Source organism: Scyliorhinus torazame, chromosome 3 (assembly GCF_047496885.1).
Source record: "Scyliorhinus torazame isolate Kashiwa2021f chromosome 3, sScyTor2.1, whole genome shotgun sequence".
Lineage (NCBI taxonomy): Eukaryota > Metazoa > Chordata > Chondrichthyes > Carcharhiniformes > Scyliorhinidae > Scyliorhinus > Scyliorhinus torazame.
In genome coordinates this window covers 356,207,207-356,229,953 of record NC_092709.1, presented here as the reverse complement: position 1 = coordinate 356,229,953, position 22,747 = coordinate 356,207,207, and the positions used below count along the sequence as shown (strand labels likewise).

Genomic DNA, 22,747 nt, shown 5'->3' with positions numbered 1-22,747 from the left:
CCACTGCCTCGACCTGATTGGATGACCTCATGGAATTGTTACATTTGGAGAAGGTCGGGAGAGGGGCTGTACCTGACAGGCAGCCAGTCATTTCCTTTTTCAAAGAGTTGTCACTGTCAGTTGTTAGGGGGGATTTAGATTATTGTTGGGAGTTAGGTTTGCATGTGTTCTTTACTGTTGACTGTTCCTCTTATGTTGCAATTTGAAGCATCCGATTTATATTATATTGTTATAAATGAAAACGTTTTCAATTAAAACATTTTTTTAAAAAAAGTTAGAATTCCATTAACTACAGAAATGCACGTATAAACGTTGATCCAAGTTTCCCCCCCCCTTTTCTCTACACGCTCCATGAAATGTGTCTTTCAATATGACAGGGGCTGTTTAGCACAGGGCTAAATCGCTGGCTTTGAAAGCAGACCAAGGCAGGCCAGCAGCACGGTTCAATTCCCGTAACAGCCTCCCCGAACAGGCGCCGGAATGTGGTGACTAGGGGCTTTTCACAGTAACTTCATTTGAAGCCTACTTGTGACAATAAGCGATTTTCATTTCATTTCATTTCATTCACATGTTCTCACTGAGCTATTCCAAGATGGAGAGTTCTTGCATTCAGTAATTAGCAGAGGACACAAAGAAAAGCTGGATCTTGAACTAAACACTTGGGGCAGCACGGTAACTTGGTGGTTAGCACAATTGCTTCACCGCTCCAGGGTCCCAGGTTCGATTCCCGGCTTGGTTCGCTGTCTGTGCGGACTCTGCGCGTTCTCCCCGTGTGTGTGGGTTTCCTCCGGGTGCTCCGGTTTCCTCCCACAGTCCAAAGATGTGCAGGTTAGGTGGATTGGTCATGCTAAAATTGCCCTTCGACAAGGGAAATTGTGTTTAACTAATTTATTAGAGTTCCTTGAACATGTAATAGGTAATGTGGATGAAGGGGAATCTGACGATATGGATAGCACTGTGGCTTCACAGCGCCAGGGTCCCAGGTTCGATTCCCCGCTGGGTCACTGTCTGTGCGGAGTCTGCACGTTCTCCCCGTGACTGCGTGGGTTTCCTCCGGGTGCTCCGGTTTCCTCTCTCAGTCCAAAGACGTGCAGGTTAGGTGGATTGGCCATGATAAATTGCCCTTAGTGACCACAAAGGAGAGGAGGGCTTATTGGGTTACGGGGATAGGGTGGAAATGAGGGCTTTAGTGGGTCGGTGCAGACTCGTTGGCCCGAATGGCCTCCTTCTGCACTCTATGTTCTGTGATGTGCTGTACTTGCATTTCCAAAAAGCATTTGTTAAGGTGCCTCATCAAAGGCTACTACAAAATAAGAGCTCATGGTGTAAGGAATAATATATTGACATGGTTAGAAGACTTGTGATCGAACAGGAAGCGGTGGGTCGGGATAAATGAATATTTTTCCGGTTGGCAAGCTGAAATGAAATTAAATGAAAACCGCTTATTGTCACAAGTAGGCTTCAAATGAAGTTACTGTGAAAAGCCCCTAGTCGCCACATTCCGGCACCTGTTCGGGAGGCTGGTACGGGAATTGAACCGTGCTGCTGGCCTGCCTTGGTCTGCTTTAAAAGCCAGCTACTTAGCCCTGTGCTGAACCAGCCTCTAGTTGTAACTAGTGGAATGCCACAAGAATCAGTGCTGGGTCTCGACTATCTACAATCGAGATCAATGATGTGGATGAAGATGACCCAATGAATGGTAGCTAAATTTGCCAATGATACCAAAGTGAGTAAGTTGGCAAAAGGTAGTAAAGACAAAGGGATATGGAAGGTTATGTGAGTGGGAAAAATTAGCAGGTGGAGTATTATGTGAGAAAATATGAACTTGTCCACCTTGGCAAGGAGAATTGAAAACCAGAATATAATTTAAATGGGGTGAGTTTGTCGATCTCGGTGGCATAGAAAGGTCTAGGTGCCCTAGTACCAGAAAGCTGGTGTGTAGGTACAGCAAGTAATTAGGATGGCAAATGGCTGTTGGTCTTTATTGCAAGAGGAATGGAATATAAAAGTAGGGATGTTTTCCTGTATCTGTGCAGGGTCTTGGTGAGACCACATCTGAGTTGTTGTATACGGTTTCGGCCTCCTTATTGTTACTCCACCCTGGGCTGCACGGTCAATACCAGCTCCACATGCCCCGGAGTCACAACGCAAGTGAATTAACCAATAATTCTTCGAAAAATACCCAAAGTCTTTGGCCCTTGGCTGCCCAATAATTACAGTCACCAGGTTTTTAAATTTAAACACAATTACTTTTTATTAATAACAAGAATTATAATGAAATATGCAGAAAATATAACTGTTAACTATCACCTATTTCCTAATTCCCCACTTTAACTTGCCCGGGTCTAGTGGAGGTAGTATTCTGGGTATGAATGGGGGAGTATTCTGGGTATGAATGGGTCTGGTGGGGGGAGTATTCCGGGTATGAATGGGTCTGGTGGGGGGAGTATTCCGGGTATGAATGGGTCTGGTGGGGGGAGTATTCCGGGTATGAATGGGTCTGGTGGGGGGAGTATTCCGGGTATGAATGGGTCTGGTGCGGGGAGTATTCCAGCTATGAATGGGTCTGGTGGGGGGAGTATTCCAGCTAGGAATGGGAAATTGAGCAGAGCCAGTCCACCCAACCTGCACATCTTTGGTCTATGAGAGGAAACCGGAGCACCCAGAGAAAACCCACAAAGACACGGGAAGAATGTGCAAACTCACCCAAAGTCGGAATCGAACCCGGGTCTCTGGTGCTGAGAGGCAGCAGTGCCACTGTGCCCCTGTGCCATGATAATTCAGTCATTTTCAATTCTTGAAGATGTACTTTCCAGCAAATGTGTATTGAGTTTTGTGGAAGGGTCAATTAGGTCTGAAACGTTGGGTGGAATTTCCCCCCAAAATGGCAAAGTGTCAGGTTGTGACTGAAAACCAGTGTGTTTAGAAACAGACAGCTTTACCATCCACATCACACTTTGCCATTTTTTAGAAGGGGAACGTGTTTTGTGCCGTCATTGTGAGGGGCAGGGCCTGAAGATGGTGGCAAGCCAGACTCCACAGAGATCGGGGTGCTATGTTTAAAGGGATCACTGGCATGTACCCCCATTGAAGGATCCTTGGCATCGGTGCCCTCCCAATGGATCTCGCTTAGGCCCCCGTCCCCTTCAGGCTCTGCCAGTTGGCAGTACCCGGGTGCCGTGGCACTGCCCTGCCATGTCCCTGACCACCTGGGGGCTACACTGGCCTCCGAGCCTCTGACATAGTCTCTGTTTTTTGAGACCAGTCATGGGTCCTGCTGGCGTGGGAATATCTGGCGTTCCCGGAAGATTCGGTATTGAGCCAATTTTGAATGTTTAAATATATTAAAACGTATGGAGGGTGTGAACGTGATCACGTTGCCAGTGGGAGGGCAGGAAAGGCCTCATTCTGAGATCTCCCCATCACACATCCTGTTATAGCCCTCTCTCTCGCAAGCGTTTCCAGCCATTTGGGATTTGTGCCGGGGGCGTAGCAGGGTCAGAAAATCACCCCCGTCACCTCTGTTTCACAACAGATGCTGCCAGACCCGTTGATATTGTCCAGCATTTTCTGTTTTTATTTCTAATGTGCATTAATGTCTTTCTAATTGTCATTTCCATTCTCAACAGGTATTGATCCGGTTCTTTTGGAAAGTAATCCTGAATAAATCACGAGCTCTGGAGTTATCCATGATCCTCTGATAAAAGTATGGAAAAGGTTTGGAATTGTCTTAAATTATTTCATCAACCTTAAAAGTTTTCCAGTGATTTTTGCTGAACCCTGTGTGACCCACATTTGCCCCTTTATTGTGTTGTTTGGTCTTTGGTGATTTACTGCTTGCAAACTCATCCAGCCTTAATTCTGGTCGACATTCCCACAACATCGGAACTCACAGGAAGAATTGATACACAATTGCAGCAGAGGAGAAGGCAATGGAGCCAATTCTAACTAGGACTGGTTCTTTATCTGAAACGATCTACTCTGACACTGTGGTGTGTGAGAGCCCAGCCCACATTGCACTGTCACAGTGTTACTGAGAGGCCAGCCCACATTGCACTGACAGTGTTACTGAGAGGCCAGCCCACATTGCACTGTCAGTGTTACTGAGAGGCCAGCCCACATTGCACTGTCAGTGTTACTGAGAGGCCAGCCCACATTGCACTGTCACAGTGTTACTGAGAGGCCAGTCCACATTGCACTGTCAGTGTTACTGAGAGGCCAGCCCACATTGCACTGTCACAGTGTTACTGAGAGGCCAGTCCACATTGCACTGTCAGTGTTACTGAGAGGCCGGCCCACATTGCACTGTCACAGTGTTACTGAGAGGCCAGTCCACATTGCACTGTCAGTGTTACTGAGAGGCCAGCCCACATTGCACTGTCACAGTGTTACTGAGAGGCCAGTCCACATTGCACTGTCAGTGTTACTGAGAGGCCGGCCCACATTGCACTGTCACAGTGTTACTGAGAGGCCAGCCCACATTGCACTGTCACAGTGTTACTGAGAGGCCAGCCCACATTGCACTGCCACAGTGTTACTGAGAGGCCGGCCCACATTGCACTGTCAGAGTGTTACTGAGAGGCCAGCCCACATTGCACTGTCACAGTGTTACTGAGAGGCCAGCCCACATTGCACTGTCAGTGTTACTGAGAGGCCAGCCCACATTGCACTGTCAGTGTTACTGAGAGGCCAGCCCACATTGCACTGTCAGTGTTACTGAGAGGCTAGCCCACATTGCACTGTCAGTGTTACTGAGAGGCTAGCCCACATTGCACTGTCAGAGTGTTACTGAGAGGCCAGCCCACATTGCACTGTCAGAGTGTTACTGAGAGGCCAGCCCACATTGCACTGTCAGTGTTACTGAGAGGCCAGTCCACATTGCACTGTCACAGTGTTACTGAGAGGCCAGCCCACATTGCACTGTCACAGTGTTACTGAGAGGCCAGCCCACATTGCACTGTCACAGTGTTACTGAGAGGCCAGTCCACATTGCACTGTCACAGTGTTACTGAGAGGCCAGCCCACATTGCACTGTCACAGTGTTACTGAGAGGCCAGCCCACATTGCACTGTCAGTGTTACTGAGAGGCCAGCCCACATTGCACTGTCACAGTGTTACTGAGAGGCCAGCCCACATTGCACTGTCACAGTGTTACTGAGAGGCCAGCCCACATTGCACTGTCAGTGTTACTGAGAGGCCAGCCCACATTGCACTGTCACAGTGTTACTGAGAGGCCAGCCCACATTGCACTGTCACAGTGTTACTGAGAGGCCAGCCCACATTGCACTGTCAGAGTGTTACTGAGAGGCCAGCCCACATTGCACTGTCACAGTGTTACTGAGAGGCCAGCCCACATTGCACTGTCAGAGTGTTACTGAGAGGCCAGCCCACATTGCACTGTCACAGTGTTACTGAGAGGCCAGTCCACATTGCACTGTCACAGTGTTACTGAGAGGCCAGCCCACATTGCACTGTCAGAGTGTTACTGAGAGGCCGGCCCACATTGCACTGTCAGTGTTACTGAGAGGCCAGCCCACATTGCACTGTCACAGTGTTACTGAGAGGCCGGCCCACATTGCACTGTCACAGTGTTACTGAGAGGCCAGCCCACATTGCACTGTCACAGTGTTACTGAGAGGCCAGCCCACATTGCACTGTCAGTGTTACTGAGAGGCTAGCCCACATTGCACTGTCACAGTGTTACTGAGAGGCCAGCCCACATTGCACTGTCAGAGTGTTACTGAGAGGCCAGCCCACATTGCACTGTCACAGTGTTACTGAGAGGCCAGCCCACATTGCACTGTCACAGTGTTACTGAGAGGCTAGCCCACATTGCACTGTCAGTGTTACTGAGAGGCCAGCCCACATTGCACTGTCACAGTGTTACTGAGAGGCCAGCCCACATTGCACTGTCACAGTTTTACTGAGAGGCCAGCCCACATTGCACTGTCAGAGTGTTACTGAGAGGCCAGCCCACATTGCACTGTCAGAGTGTTACTGAGAGGCCAGCCCACATTGCACTGTCAGAGTGTTACTGAGAGGCCAGCCCATATTGCACTGTCACAGTGTTACTGAGAGGCCAGCCCACATTGCACTGTCAGAGTGTTACTGAGAGGCCAGCCCATATTGCACTGTCACAGTGTTACTGAGAGGCCAGCCCACATTGCACTGTCACAGTGTTACTGAGAGGCCAGCCCACATTGCACTGTCACAGTGTTACTGAGAGGCCAGCCCACATTGCACTGCCACAGTGTTACTGAGAGGCCAGCCCACATTGCACTGTCACAGTGTTACTGAGAGGCCAGCCCACATTGCACTGTCAGTGTTACTGAGAGGCCGGCCCACATTGCACTGTCACAGTGTTACTGAGAGGCCAGCCCACATTGCACTGTCACAGTGTTACTGAGAGGCCAGCCCACATTGCACTGTCACAGTGTTACTGAGAGGCCAGCCCACATTGCACTGTCAGTGTTACTGAGAGGCCAGCCCACATTGCACTGTCAGAGTGTTACTGAGAGGCCAGCCCACATTGCACTGTCACAGTGTTACTGAGAGGCCACCCCACATTGCACTGTCAGAGTGTTACTGAGAGGCCGGCCAGCCCACATTGCACTGTCAGTGTTACTGAGAGGCCAGCCCACATTGCACTGTCAGAGTGTTACTGAAAGGCCGGCCCACATTGCACTGTCAGAGTGTTACTGAGAGGCCGGCCCACATTGCACTGTCACAGTGTTACTGAGAGGCCGGCCCACATTGCACTGTCAGTGTGTTACTGAGAGGCCAGCCCACATTGCACTGTCAGTGTTACTGAGAGGCCGGCCCACATTGCACTGTCAGAGTGTTACTGAGAGGCCGGCCCACATTGCACTGTCAGTGTTACTGAGAGGCCAGCCCACATTGCACTGTCAGAGTGTTACTGAGAGGCCAGCCCACATTGCACTGTCAGTGTTACTGAGAGGCCATCCCACATTGCACTGTCACAGTGTTACTGAGAGGCCGGCCAGCCCACATTGCACTGTCAGTGTTACTGAGAGGCCAGCCCACATTGCACTGTCAGAGTGTTACTGAGAGGCCAGCCCACATTGCACTGTCAGAGTGTTACTGAGACGCCAGCCCACATTGCACTGTCACAGTGTTACTGAGAGGCCGGCCCATATTGCACTGCCACAGTGTTACTGAGAGGCCAGCCCACATTGCACTGTCAGTGTTACTGAGAGGCCAGCCCACATTGCACTGTCACAGTGTTACTGAGAGGCCGGCCCACATTGCACTGTCACAGTGTTACTGAGAGGCCAGCCCACATTGCACTGTCAGAGTGTTACTGAAAGGCCGGCCCACATTGCACTGTCAGAGTGTTACTGAGAGGCCGGCCCACATTGCACTGTCACAGTGTTACTGAGAGGCCGGCCCACATTGCACTGTCAGTGTGTTACTGAGAGGCCAGCCCACATTGCACTGTCAGTGTTACTGAGAGGCCGGCCCACATTGCACTGTCAGAGTGTTACTGAGAGGCCGGCCCACATTGCACTGTCAGTGTTACTGAGAGGCCAGCCCACATTGCACTGTCAGAGTGTTACTGAGAGGCCAGCCCACATTGCACTGTCAGTGTTACTGAGAGGCCATCCCACATTGCACTGTCACAGTGTTACTGAGAGGCCAGCCCACATTGCACTGTCAGAGTGTTACTGAGAGGCCAGCCCACATTGCACTGTCAGTGTTACTGAGAGGCCGGCCCACATTGCACTGTCACAGTGTTACTGAGAGGCCAGCCCACATTGCACTGTCACAGTGTTACTGAGAGGCCAGCCCACATTGCACTGTCACAGTGTTACTGAGAGGCCAGCCCACATTGCACTGTCAGAGTGTTACTGAGAGGCCAGCCCACATTGCACTGTCACAGTGTTACTGAGAGGCCAGCCCACATTGCACTGTCAGTGTTACTGAGAGGCCGGCCCACATTGCACTGTCACAGTGTTACTGAGAGGCCAGCCCACATTGCACTGTCAGTGTTACTGAGAGGCTAGCCCACATTGCACTGTCACAGTGTTACTGAGAGGCCAGCCCACATTGCACTGTCAGTGTTACTGAGAGGCTAGCCCACATTGCACTGTCAGAGTGTTACTGAGAGGCCGGCCCACATTGCACTGTCAGAGTGTTACTGAGACGCCAGCCCACATTGCACTGTCAGTGTTACTGAGAGGCCAGCCCACATTGCACTGTCACAGTTGCACTGAGAGGCCAGCCCACATTGCACTGTCACAGTGTTACTGAGAGGCCAGCCCACATTGCACTGTCACAGTTGTACTGAGAGGCCAGCCCACATTGCACTGCCACAGTGTTACTGAGAGGCTAGCCCACATTGCACTGTCACAGTGTTGCTGAGAGGCCAGCCCACATTGCACTGTCACAGTGTTACTGAGAGGCCAGCCCACATTGCACTGTCACAGTGTTACTGAGAGGCCAGCCCACATTGCACTGTCACAGTGTTACTGAGAGGCCAGCCCACATTGCACTGTCACAGTGTTACTGAGAGGCCAGCCCACATTGCACTGTCACAGTGTTGCTGCATCAATTGTTGGGCCACAGGTTGAATATTGATGAGCCTTCTGAATATAAAATTATTAAACGGCTTGTGAACCACAGTGAACGTTTCTGTCCCTCAGAGTCTGGAACTAATAACATCAACAAATATTTTATTTAAGGATATTACTACAGGCAGCAAAGCCCATCTGCACTTTCTTTGATAGGGAACCTTATGCATCTGCAGGCTAGTTAATTCAGCGTTAGTCAATGTGAAACTGAGAAGTGAAAGAGTGGGAAGTTGATCAGGAGTCAGATTCACTGCCCTGCGCCGAAGAATACAGATAAGACTATTGGGCATCGAGATCGAACCTTTCAAATAAATGTTAATCCAACCAACCCACACTCTTACCATACCGCTTAATCCCTCACTGTATCTCTCAGTCCCTCTCACTACATCCCTCAATCTCTCTTCACTACATCCCTCAATCTCTCCTCACTATATCCCTCAATCTCTCTTCACTATATCCCTCCATCTTTCTTCACTACATCCCTCAATCTCTCTTCACTACATCCCTCAATCTCTCTTCACTACATCCCTCAATCTCTCTTCACTACATCCCTCAATCTCTCCTCACTATATCCCTCAATCTCTCCTCACTATATCCCTCAATCTCTCCTCACTATATCCCTCAATCTCTCTTCACTACATCCCTCAATCTCTCCTCACTATATCCCTCTATCTCTCCTCACTACATCCCTCAATCTCTCCTCACTACATCCCTCAATCTCTCCTCACTACATCCCTCAATCTCTCTTCAGTACATCCCTCAATCTCTCCTCACTATATCCCTCAATCTCCTCACTATATCCCTCAATCTCTCCTCACTACATCCCTCAATCTCTCCTCACTATATCCCTCAATCTCTCCTCACTATATCCCTCAATCTCTCTTCACTACATCCCTCAATCTCTCCTCACTATATCCCTCTATCTCTCCTCACTACATCCCTCAATCTCTCCTCACTACATCCCTCAATCTCTCCTCACTACATCCCTCAATCTCTCCTCACTATATCCCTCAATCTCTCTTCACTACATCCCTCAATCTCTCTTCACTACATCCCTCAATCTCTCCTCACTATATCCCTCTATCTCTCCTCACTACATCCCTCAATCTCTCCTCACTACATCCCTCAATCTCTCCACACTATATCCCTCAATCTCTCCTCACTACATCCCTCAATCTCTCCTCACTACATCCCTCAATCTCTCCTCACTATATCCCTCAATCTCTCTTCACTATATCCCTCAATCTCTCTTCACTACATCCCTCAATCTCTCCACACTATATCCCTCAATCTCTCCTCACTATATCCCTCAATCTCTCCTCACTATATCCCTCAATCTCTCTTCACTACATCCCTCAATCTCTCCACACTATATCCCTCAATCTCTCCTCACTATATCCCTCAATCTCTCCTCACTATATCCCTCAATCTCTCCTCACTATATCCCTCAATCTCTCTTCACTACATCCCTCAATCTCTCTTCACTACATCCCTCAATCTCTCCTCACTATATCCCTCAATCTCTCCTCACTATATCCCTCAATCTCTCCTCACTATATCCCTCAATCTCTCCTCACTATATCCCTCAATCTCTCCTCACTATATCCCTCAATCTCTCCTCACTATATCCCTCAATCTCTCCTCACTATATCCCTCAATCTCTCTTCACTACATCCCTCAATCTCTCTTCACTACATCCCTCAATCTCTCCTCACTATATCCCTCAATCTCTCCTCACTACATCCCTCAATCTCTCCTCACTACATCCCTCAATCTCTCCTCACTATATCCCTCAATCTCTCCTCACTACATCCCTCAATCTCTCCTCACTACATCCCTCAATCTCTCCTCACTACATCCCTCAATCTCTCCTCACTACATCCCTCAATCTCTCTTCAGTACATCCCTCAATCTCTCCTCACTACATCCCTCAATCTCTCCTCACTACATCCCTCAATCTCTCTTCAGTACATCCCTCAATCTCTCCTCACTACATCCCTCAATCTCTCCTCACTACATCCCTCAATCTCTCCTCACTACATCCCTCAATCTCTCCTCACTATATCCCTCAATCTCTCTTCACTATATCCCTCAATCTCTCTTCACTACATCCCTCAATCTCTCCACACTATATCCCTCAATCTCTCCTCACTATATCCCTCAATCTCTCCTCACTATATCCCTCAATCTCTCTTCACTACATCCCTCAATCTCTCCACACTATATCCCTCAATCTCTCCTCACTATATCCCTCAATCTCTCCTCACTATATCCCTCAATCTCTCCTCACTATATCCCTCAATCTCTCTTCACTACATCCCTCAATCTCTCTTCACTACATCCCTCAATCTCTCCTCACTATATCCCTCAATCTCTCCTCACTATATCCCTCAATCTCTCCTCACTATATCCCTCAATCTCTCCTCACTATATCCCTCAATCTCTCCTCACTATATCCCTCAATCTCTCCTCACTATATCCCTCAATCTCTCCTCACTATATCCCTCAATCTCTCTTCACTACATCCCTCAATCTCTCTTCACTACATCCCTCAATCTCTCCTCACTATATCCCTCAATCTCTCCTCACTACATCCCTCAATCTCTCCTCACTACATCCCTCAATCTCTCCTCACTATATCCCTCAATCTCTCCTCACTACATCCCTCAATCTCTCCTCACTACATCCCTCAATCTCTCCTCACTACATCCCTCAATCTCTCTTCAGTACATCCCTCAATCTCTCTTCAGTACATCCCTCAATCTCTCCTCACTACATCCCTCAATCTCTCCTCACTACATCCCTCAATCTCTCTTCAGTACATCCCTCAATCTCTCCTCACTACATCCCTCAATCTCTCCTCACTACATCCCTCAATCTCTCCTCACTACATCCCTCAATCTCTCCACACTACATCCCTCAATCTCTCCTCACTACATCCCTCAATCTCTCCTCACTACATCCCTCAATCTCTCCTCACTATATCCCTCAATCTCTCCTCACTATATCCCTCAATCTCCTCACTATATCCCTCAATCTCTCCTCACTACATCCCTCAATCTCTCCTCACTACATCCCTCAATCTCTCTTCAGTACATCCCTCAATCTCTCCTCACTACATCCCTCAATCTCTCCTCACTACATCCCTCAATCTCTCTTCAGTACATCCCTCAATCTCTCCTCACTACATCCCTCAATCTCTCCTCACTACATCCCTCAATCTCTCTTCAGTACATCCCTCAATCTCTCCTCACTACATCCCTCAATCTCTCCTCACTACATCCCTCAATCTCTCCTCACTACATCCCTCAATCTCTCCACACTACATCCCTCAATCTCTCCTCACTACATCCCTCAATCTCTCCTCACTACATCCCTCAATCTCTCCTCACTATATCCCTCAATCTCTCCTCACCAAACTTCTGGGGCTGGATTCTCCGATCCCCAACGCCGAAATCGCGTCCCGTGACGGGGCGGAGAATCCCCGATGACGCTGAAACCGGGTGCAGCGCCGCTGTCGCGATACTCCGCCCCCTGAAAAGTATCCAAGGCCTCAGCACGTTGGCTGAGGCCTGCCCCCTGATGCTCCGCCCCCGACCGACCTACTTCCCACCAGCGTGAGTCACTCATGCTATTTTTTTTTGTGAACTCAGCATGGCGGCTGCGGACTCAGTCCAGCACCGGCACCGTTGGGGGAGGGTCGGTCCGCGGGCCGGTGGGGATGGGGGGGGAACATGGCAAGGGCTGGGGGCACTAATGGGGGGTCGCCCGAGGGCGGTGCGGTGGATAAAGGGGGGCATTATATGGTAAGCCGGGTCTGGAGCAGCCGACGCCATGTTGCACAGCGCGGCGGCTGCAGGCCGCCACCGTGGGCATGTGCGGCCATGGACCCAACATTTCTCCAGCTGTATCGGCAGCTAGAGCTGGCAGCTCCACGCTGCCGTCATGCTGGCTCCCCCCAGAACGGAGAATCGGTGGCCGTTTCACACCGATTTCCCGGTCGTGAAATGCCACCGTTTTCACGCCGGGTCTCCCAAACGGAGAATCCAGCCCCTGATCTCTCACCAGGTACATACCTGACACTTTCTTGGTCTAATTGATAACGGGCTGGATTCTCCGCTGTCAGGATTCTCCGTTGCGCCGGCAGCCTGGGGATTTCCCGATGGTGTGGGGCTTCCCGCAATGGGAAACCCCATTGGCTGACTGGTGAGACGAAGCGGGACGGAGAATCCCGCCCAATGTCTGTTCTCTTTCTTTCCCCAGTAATATTCCTCAATTTAATTATTCCGGAGTTAAAACATTTCTCCTAATCTTTAATTTACATCATGGTATTTGACGTTTTACTCTAATAAAATCTTCGCTCGGTTTGCACATACACCTTGTAGTTCCAATTGGTTGAAGATGTTTGTATTTTCTCACTTGGCTTTGTTGAAAAGGATCCTACAGAGACTGAATGTTTGTGTTATATGTTTTGTTCAAATCTTCCTTCACTTTATCCCAGCCAATGTCCCAGGCGTTGCCAATCTCTGCGGGTTTTGCTCCGTATCTGTCAGCAAATTCCTTATTGAAAGTGTGGAAAACCTTTTTCCAGTAGGATGTTGCCTCTGCAGATGGATCCCGTTGGATAATCCAGGATTTGTAATAATCATTGACTGTTTGGTAATCCTTGTAGGATATCCACTTCTGATTTGTGTCACGATTTTGGAATGTTGCATTGCCCGCTACTAAAGCTGTACAGATTTCCATTGCAAGATGCTGAGTCTGAATCCATCGATACGAGTTGAGTCCTTCGGGCCTGTGCTGTTTACTGAAATGTTGCGCGTGCTCAATGGTCTCTGATTCACAAAAAGCTCCACAGAAAGGACATTTCTTTGTGCAACAGAATAACCCTTTAAATAGTTCCTCATTCGGTTTCACAGATAAATCTTTAATCTTTGTTTCAACATTCCAGCCTGTTATTTCATGGAGGAGAAGCTTCTCTATCTCTGCAATGGATGGTAGAACTGTTTCTGCAAATTTCTTGGCATTGCTGTCAGCCAGGGATAGACCGATTTTCATCTCATCTTTGGACATTGTGATTCTTGTCTTTAACTTTTCAACAAACAAATCAAGGAAACTTTTAGCATTTCCAGAAATATTCTGGGTCACTGCATCTCGAACAACCTTCTTAGCTTCATCAGTGATCTCTGTGAGGATTTCTTTAGCTAGATGTGTAAACTTGATCTTTCCTCCAGATTGTTCTTTGCAATGTGCAATGACCCGATCGTGGAGCCAGTCCTTTGAAAAACTCTCAAAGTCAGTGAGAAATCTGTAATACTCTTCAAAGCTGTTCTTTTGTTTCAAATGAACCAGAAGTTCCACAATGAAGTTATTGCGGAGCTTGTACTTTCCCTTAGGGTCGGTCTTTTTCATATCATCCACAATTTTCAGGCTAAGACTCTTCAGCACGGCATCTCTGACAGCGGGCATGAAGCAAGATTCTGCAAATCGCTGTGCTTGTCTCTAATTCTGATCCTGCTCTTTGTAAATACCCATGAAAAGTTCAAAGTATTGATCTTTTTTGCTTTCCAGTCTCTTCCGTGGGTCGTGTTTGTTGATAAACTTGGTCTGCATTTCGCTGAACCTTGGTGCAGCGAATCCACACATGTGAAGTTTAAACTCAGCCCTAAAAATCTCACTCATTTTAAACTTTGAATCGGAAATCCTGTTGATTTTTTCCTCCATGTAGTTCAAAATTTCAATGCAATCTTTGTTATCATAATCCACGTCCATTTTTGTAATGTTATCAATATACTGCCTACATTCACTCTCGAGTGACTTTGATATTAGAAATGCGCGATCAAGATCTGATTGTTGGACAGATGATCCCAATCTCATAAACTTGGTCATTTTAAATAGGTCGATGTGTTTCTCCACAACCTGAAACCACTTGGTCCCGAGCTTCGAGAGGGGGTTCCTTTGCAGGCTTTCATTAATCACTCTCCCTTGTGCTTCTGTGTCCTCTCTCAGAAGATTTTCAATCTCCACTTCAATGTTTCTTTCTGTGCAAGGCTGATGGTTCAGTTTGGAGAGGGTATCACGCCACATCCCCTCAAAGGCAGTTTTCAGTTCCTCGTCATCTAACACTTGCTGAACTTCTTTACAGTTTTGTAAAAGTTGCTTGACTTGTTCTTCAATCTGCTCATTGCACTCATTCCAAATAGCATCCACTTTCTGTAATCCCGCACGTCTATTGAGAGTATCCCGACATTTCTGTATTGAATTATCCTGAAGCTGGACACACAATGTGGAAATGCTTAGTTTAAATTGCTCCTTGTATCTCTCCATCAGCTGCACATTATCAGCCCCACTTTCAAAGAGCACTTTTAGCTTTTCAAGAGTCTCATCCTTTTTATTCCCCATGTCTTTCCTGATTTCCAATTCCAGTTCTGAGAGCAGTGTGTTTACTTCACTTTCATTGTTTATTCTATTCTCAGCTTGAGTTGCCCAGGAATGTGCAAATTTGCGGAGTTCCCATTCCCAATCTTTGTACTTCATGGAGAGTTGGCTGTAGGCCTCAGCAACCAGACTATTCTGAAAACTGAAAATGAAATTCTCATTTTTCACCTGCTCCCAAAGTCCAGACATCCATTTGATGAAGTCTGGAATTGTTAAAGCTCTTTCAGATTTGCTCCGTTCTAATAAAGAATTAATTAGACACGTCTTCAGATCAAAGACATGTTCACTGTAACCAGTATTGACTGCAGCCATAGGGGGGGTGCCATGCCACAGACCCGGGATGTACCAATTGCTCTTATCAGGGTCATACTCCATCACATCAGAGAATTTGACTTGGTCTAATTTCTCCAGTTTTGCTGCCGCCTCTGTCATCTGATCCAATTGTTCCAGCAGTTTTTGACGACCCCTCAGGTTCTGATCATGAGCACACACATCTCCAACATTCTGGTGGACAAACTGACAGATTGGCCCTTTTCCTGTCTGCTTCATGCGGATTAAGGAGTGAACGACAATCTGCAAAATATCTTTCATCTCTGTGGGATTTTCCATCCCCATATTTACTAAAGTTAAATTGCTTAACCCAATTACAAACGTTGCCAGTTCATTATCGTGCTCATAACTGTCTGTAAGAGTTGCAAGTTCTGGAGCTTTCAGCCCCTCAGTGTCAATTACCAGGATGAAATCACAGCCCAGATCTTTTGCCAGGCTCCCCCTGACTTTGATAAACTGCATGAAGGCTCCTCGTGTACATCTTCCACTACTCACAGCAAACTGCAAACCAAACATTGTATTTAGGAGGGTGGACTTCCCTGTACTTTGGACACCAATCACTGTCACCACAAACAATCGGGAACGAGTTCGCACCTTCTTGGCCACTTTATTCATTACAGCAGTGACCCACTGAACAGGAATATTGGAAACATCTCCGTCAATAAGTTCCAGAGGGAACCCATCCAGCAATAGTTCAGCTGCAACATCCGGTAACCTCAAGATATTTGAGTCTACTTCTCTCTTTGCTCTGGTATTACCTGTCATCATTGATACTTCATAAACCTGGCCAAGTTCCCTCATAAAGTGCTCGAGTCCAAGAGAACTATCAGACATCTGCTGATCCAACCTTTTCAGCTCATTTGCTTTCTGCTTTGAGACTTTGGACAGCTCTTTATAACGACTGCGTAATTTTGACATTAATTCTCTTGATTTATTGTCCAGATTCAACCTCAGCCATCGTAGGAAAAAGGCTCTCTCATCTCCACTAGTTGACGTCAATACTCTAATGAATTCCCTCAGCTCTTCCGACAGCTCCTTCTTGCGCTGAGCTTGCCGAATTGTTTCCTTCTTTTGGTCCAGTTCATATTTATATTCCTCAGTGCTCTTGTCCCCACGGAGTTTCATGCGGGACTTCTCTTTCTCAGCTTGAGACCATTCTTGCCAAGGCTTACCATGGAAGGGTAAAACTCTCCCTTTGTATTGATGAATGTTTCCATTGTTAAGTCCTCCCAATATACCTGAGGCTTGTTGTTTGCCTCGTTGTATTTTAGGATGATCTTCATCGACGTGAATCCCACTTTCCCTCGCGATATTAGCCATTTGCTCCAGATTCAGGAAGGTCGCGTTTTCTTCACGAGTTTGAATCATATGTTTTATTTTGGAACACATATTTTCCACAAGTTTTGCATCATTTATATTTGTCCGAACAATGCATTGCTGATTTAGCTTTAGATCGTTGAAAAGTTTCTTTGTCTGTTCTCGGGTTATGTTCTGCTGATTGCTATTGGAGTTTATTATGAGAAAGAATTTAGCTGGAAACTGTGCGAGAGAGGTGAGGAATTTTTTTTCCTTCTCGCCAATTACATCAATGAAAATAAAGAGAGCAGTAGAGACTTTGGCAAGAAACTGAGTGTTTCTTTGATTCGTTTCAGCGTTGCCTCGGAGGTTAATGAATGCAGCAGCCTCAGGGAATATATCCAAGTTTCTTTTCCCTGAAGGAAGATACCAGCTGATCTCAGCCAGTCCATCGGATATTCCACGGGGAACATTCCCACACACCATCTCCGAGTGCAGGAAGATATTCTGCTGCAGCTGTGTCTGGCTCAAGGTAAGGTTGAGAATTTTGGACTTGGAGATCGTGCTTCGTCCAAGTCTGATGAAGGAAATGGTTGGCATGGCTGCGGTTACGATGGGCATCTCCTTGAACCCGTTGCTGCTTCTAAGGGATTCTGGGCACCATTTTTTAACAATAGACCTCATGGCCCAGAGAGAAAGAGTGGCACCAGATCCATCTGTGGTATCATTCTTCTTTTCTGCAGTATTCCCTACTGGCTGAAGAAAAGGTAAAGCAAACTGGCACAGGGACATCTTCAGCATCAACTCCTGCTGCAGAAAGTAATCCGCACAGAGGAAAACGGCAGCAGTGATATCTAGAGGATTAATCCCAGAAATCTTAGTTTCCACTTCTTCAAAGAAATCACTGATATCTTCTTCAGTCTCAGTCTGACCTTCTGATTGTTGGGCAGGTGGCCATTCAGGATTCCTCGCTATTGAATTTGCAGAAAGGATTCTTTGGAGAAAATGCCAAGGGACATCTATTAGCTGAGTTGGCTTATTGTTCTTCAGTTTATCCCAGCAAATCTCCCGCATGAAATTCAGGGATAATTTGTGAGGATAATAATTTTGTAATCCCAAGTCATTAACAATTTGGGGCGGCCTATCATTGTGAGAATTGTTTAATCGCTCAGTGCAATCGCTGGGAGAATCTGAGTGCGTGTTGATGGTATTCTCTGTTTGATCACGGTGTGTAGATCTCACCAAAGATTCACCAACTACAGATGGGGCTTTTTCTTCCTGTGAATCTTTGTCCTCTGATAGATTCAGTAATGTTACTTTTAGATGTTCCATGTTTGATAAAAAGGTTCCACTCGGGGTCATCACTGCCTCACGCACTCGCGGTGTCATCTCTTGCTCCATTTCTGCACACATTGTCTGCAATACCGTTCTGGGATCTTTATTTTGTGTCTCAGTGACTCCGGCAGTTAGTGCTTTGTAGAGCAGGAAGGCTTGGCGTTGTGTCACCTCCATTGTCTTCATCTCACTTCTGTAGGTTTCTATTACATTTAACTGAGAGATCAGATATTTACGGTCGTTGTCTGTTAAAGGCTGATTCAGTATTCCACTGGCTTCATAGGACACCGGGTGCAGAAGTGCAGTCAAGAGGATAGATGTGTATTTATCGCCACTTTGTTTGTACAGCAACTGCAGGTTAAACAATGCCTTTCCCAGCTCATTGCAGATTTTTGTTTGGAATTCATTCCCAACCTCCAGGCCCTCCAATCTTCTCTCCAGTTTCCTGATGTGTTCTTTTGCTTCTTCAACACTGCAGAAGGTGAACTCTTCCTTATTGTTGGGAATGTCGCTCAGCTGCTGAAAAACGGATGGAAGGCTTGGAAAATCCAGACTCCGTATCATTCCTTGAGGTTGGAGCAGATCTGAGAGACAAATTTTCAGATACACTTTATCTACATCTTCAAGGTCTTGCTCTGCGACACACTGTAAAACTTTACCGATGAATACCTGAACAGAGCTTTTGCAAATAAATTCATGGTACCACAATCTGTCCGTGTCGATTGTAAAATGCTTCCTCAGAGAGGATTTAATATCTAAACACTGGGAAACGTTCCTCACACAGTTTGTGAGAAAATCTAATTCGGAAACTGTAATCCATTTGTTTACTTCCTGTACCAGATCCTGAACACCGGTATTAACATCTATCACTTCTGAAGTTTCTGCATCTTCAGACTTTAGCCCAGTCTTCCTCTCCCAGCATCTCTGCAAGTTTTCAGTTAATAACTGATGATCTTCAAAGATGCTTCTGTGGTTGTTTAAAATTACTTTCCAGACAGGAACTAGGTTGTCAACAGAGCCACGATCAATGACTCTCCAGGTGCTGTTTTGGGCCTGTAATCCTGCCATCCAATCTGCTCGTGATGATGCTTCAACAGGTCCACCAATCTTTGTAATAGAAACACGTATTTTTTCCAACAGAGACTTACTACAGGTATAATTAATGTTAGATTTAAAGTGAGAAGCAGAGGTCGAAACACTGGCATTGACAGATCCTAAACCGCCGATGTGTAAATCTGTGTTTATCAGTGTTTTCATGACTTCTTCACAACCTTCTCTCTCTTTATGTTTCAGTTTATCACTTGCTGCTTCTGTTAAATAAATACCCCCAAACTGAATATTGCTGCAGCTTACATGTGACCCATATCGTTCAAGGAACTGCTGACAAGAAGCATCTTTGGTATCCTCTGACTCCTGATAGCGCAGATTAGATTCAACGTCTTTCAGAGAATTTACAGCAGATTCTGACAGTGTCAGATCCTTAATATTCAACTCAACACTGGCCATAGGTACAATCACCATCTTACACAATGAGACATACGTGCTATCTGTGCTGGTAGATGTCGAGTTACTGCTGGAGGTGCTATACTCTCCCTTAACATCAAGTTTAAAGCCGCAGAATCCAATCTCGAGAGTGTTTGTCAGACTGAGACCCAGCTGTTCCATACACTGTTTAGAATTTACAGCATGAGTGTGCGACACAAAACTGTCAGTCTGTTCTCTCGGAGACATAGATGCTCCCAATAGAGAGCAGGTCTCTGGCACTTTCAGCAGCTTTTCCCGTTCCTTTAACATATCATTCATATCTTGACTGATAAAGATTCCTTTGAGTGCAAGCCCTCCAGATGCCCTTTCCAACAGCTCAGTTTGGGACCAATTATATCCTTCTTGTAAAGACCCTGCCATTTCCTGAAGGGAGTGTAAAAATTTCCAGTGATTTGTAGAGCTCAATTCCAAGAAATCCGGTGTTCCTGTCCTGTGATTTATCGAGGATTCGTTTTCCTGTGATTTATCAAGGGTCCGCGTTCCTGTCCTGTGATTTATCGAGGGTCCGCGTTCCTGTCCTGTGATTTATCGAGGGTTCGTGTTCCTGTCCTGTGATTTATCGAGGATTCGTTTTCCTGTGATTTATCAAGGGTTCGTGTTCCTGTGATTTATCAAGGGTTCGCGTTCCTGTCCTGTGATTTATCGAGGGTCCGCGTTCCTGTCCTGTGATTTATCGAGGGTTCGTGTTCCTGTCCTGTGATTTATCGAGGGTCCGCGTTCCTGTCCTGTGATTTATCGAGGGTTCGCGTTCCTGTCCTGTGATTTATCGAGGGTTCGTGTTCCTGTCCTGTGATTTATCGAGGGTTCGCGTTCCTGTCCTGTGATTTATCGAGGGTCCGTGTTCCTGTCCTGTGATTTATCGAGGATTCGTTTTCCTGTGATTTATCAAGGGTTCGCGTTCCTGTCCTGTGATTTATCGAGGGTCCGCGTTCCTGTCCTGTGATTTATCGAGGGTCCGCGTTCCTGTCCTGTGATTTATCGAGGGTCCGCGTTCCTGTCCTGTGATTTATCGAGGGTTCGTGTTCCTTCCTGTCCTGTGATTTATCGAGGGTCCGCGTTCCTGTCCTGTGATTTATCGAGGGTCCGCGTTCCTGTCCTGTGATTTATCAAGGGTTCGCGTTCCTGTCCTGTGATTTATCGAGGGTTCGTGTTCCTGTCCTGTGATTTATCGAGGGTTCGTGTTCCTTCCTGTCCTGTGATTTATCGAGGGTTCGTGTTCCTGTCCTGTGATTTATCGAGGGTCCGTGTTCCTGTCCTGTGATTTATCGAGGATTCGTTTTCCTGTGATTTATCAAGGGTTCGCGTTCCTGTCCTGTGATTTATCGAGGGTCCGCGTTCCTGTCCTGTGATTTATCGAGGGTCCGCGTTCCTGTCCTGTGATTTATCGAGGGTCCGCGTTCCTGTCCTGTGATTTATCGAGGGTTCGTGTTCCTGTCCTGTGATTTATCGAGGGTTCGTGTTCCTGTCCTGTGATTTATCGAGGGTTCGCGTTCCTGTCCTGTGATTTATCGAGGGTCCGCGTTCCTGTCCTGTGATTTATCGAGGGTTCGTGTTCCTGTCCTGTGATTTATCGAGGGTTCGCGTTCCTGTCCTGTGATTTATCGAGGATTCGTTTTCCTGTGATTTATCGAGGGTTCGTGTTCCTGTCCTGTGATTTATCGAGGGTCCGCGTTCCTGTCCTGTGATTTATCGAGGATTCGTTTTCCTGTGATTTATCGAGGGTCCGCGTTCCTGTCCTGTGATTTATCGAGGGTTCGTGCTCCTGTCCTGTGATTTATCGAGGGTTCGTGTTCCTGTCCTGTGATTTATCGAGGATTCGTTTTCCTGTGATTTATCAAGGGTTCGCGTTCCTGTCCTGTGATTTATCGAGGGTCCGCGTTCCTGTCCTGTGATTTATCGAGGGTCCCCGTTCCTGTCCTGTGATTTATCAAGGGTCCGCGTTCCTGTCCTGTGATTTATCGAGGTCCCGAGTTCCTGTCCTGTGATTTATCGAGGGTCCGCGTTCCTGTCCTGTGATTTATCGAGGGTTCGCGTTCCTGTCCTGTGATTTATCAAGGGTTCGCGTTCCTGTCCTGTGATTTATCGAGGGTCCGCGTTCCTGTCCTGTGATTTATCGAGGGTCCGCGTTCCTGTCCTGTGATTTATCGAGGGTTCGTGTTCCTGTCCTGTGATTTATCGAGGGTTCGCGTTCCTGTCCTGTGATTTATCGAGGGTCCGCGTTCCTGTCCTGTGATTTATCGAGGGTTCGCGTTCCTGTCCTGTGATTTATCGAGGGTCCGCGTTCCTGTCCTGTGATTTATCGAGGGTTCGTGTTCCTGTCCTGTGATTTATCGAGGGTTCGCGTTCCTGTCCTGTGATTTATCAAGGGTCCGTGTTCCTGTCCTGTGATTTATCGAGGGTTCGTGTTCCTGTCCTGTGATTTATCGAGGGTTCGTGTTCCTGTCCTGTGATTTATCGAGGATTCGTTTTCCTGTGATTTATCAAGGGTCCGTGTTCCTGTCCTGTGATTTATCGAGGGTTCGTGTTCCTGTCCTGTGATTTATCGAGGGTTCGTGTTCCTGTCCTGTGATTTATCGAGGATTCGTTTTCCTGTGATTTATCAAGGGTTCGCGTTCCTGTCCTGTGATTTATTGAGGGTCCGCGTTCCTGTCCTGTGATTTATCGAGGGTCCCCGTTCCTGTCCTGTGATTTATCGAGGGTCCGTGTTCCTGGCCTGTGATTTATCGAGGTCCCGAGTTCCTGTCCTGTGATTTATAGGAAAGCCAGGCAGCTGTTTAACTTTGTTAGCAACTCTGAGTTTCCTCTTTTAATCCCTTTCCAGGATAATCTGGTCGTCTCACCATGTGGATTGACAGCTATCGCTGTTCTGTGCATGGGAATAGCTGTGGACATATGAAAACAATGTTATCAGATTGAAGGAATTTACTGCTGATGCTGGAATCTGAAACAAATAGAAAATACTGGACAATCTCAGCAGGTCTGACAGCATCTATGGAGAGAGAGTCATCCAAACTCAAAACGTTAACTCCCTTCTCTCTCCATAGATGCTGTCAGACCTGCTGAGATTGTTTTTGTTATCAGATTTAGTCAGGATAGAAGATTGGCTAACTAACAGGAAATGGAGAATTGGCATAAATGGGTCTTTTCCGCTTGTCAAGATGAGAGGAGTGGTGTACCACAGGGTTTAGTGCTGGGGCCTCAACTTTTTACAA

The 22,747-nt window shown here is 47.1% G+C and overlaps 2 protein-coding genes and 1 long non-coding RNA gene across 3 annotated transcripts in view; 1 reads left to right on the top strand and 2 right to left on the bottom strand.

The window, feature by feature from the left end:
• The first annotated feature begins 3,534 nt into the window (after positions 1-3,534).
• LOC140409357 (uncharacterized) lies at positions 3,535-18,682 on the top strand. The gene is made up of 3 exons (XR_011940328.1): positions 3,535-3,717; positions 17,012-17,187; positions 18,411-18,682. It is a non-coding gene; the product is annotated as an uncharacterized lncRNA (long non-coding RNA).
• On the bottom strand, positions 12,884-14,060 carry LOC140409356 (interferon-induced very large GTPase 1-like). The gene has a single exon (XM_072497787.1). It carries the CDS (start codon positions 14,058-14,060, stop codon positions 13,032-13,034), a length of 1,029 nt encoding a protein of 342 aa, XP_072353888.1. The 3' UTR covers positions 12,884-13,031.
• The window catches only part of LOC140409355 (interferon-induced very large GTPase 1-like), a 54,281-nt gene continuing 45,627 nt past the window's right edge, over positions 14,094-22,747 (bottom strand). The window contains exon 3 of the mRNA XM_072497786.1: positions 14,094-22,417. Within this exon, the coding sequence (XP_072353887.1) occupies positions 14,094-19,895 (5,802 nt within the window). The 5' untranslated portion in view covers positions 19,896-22,417. The remainder of the gene's footprint in view (positions 22,418-22,747) is intronic.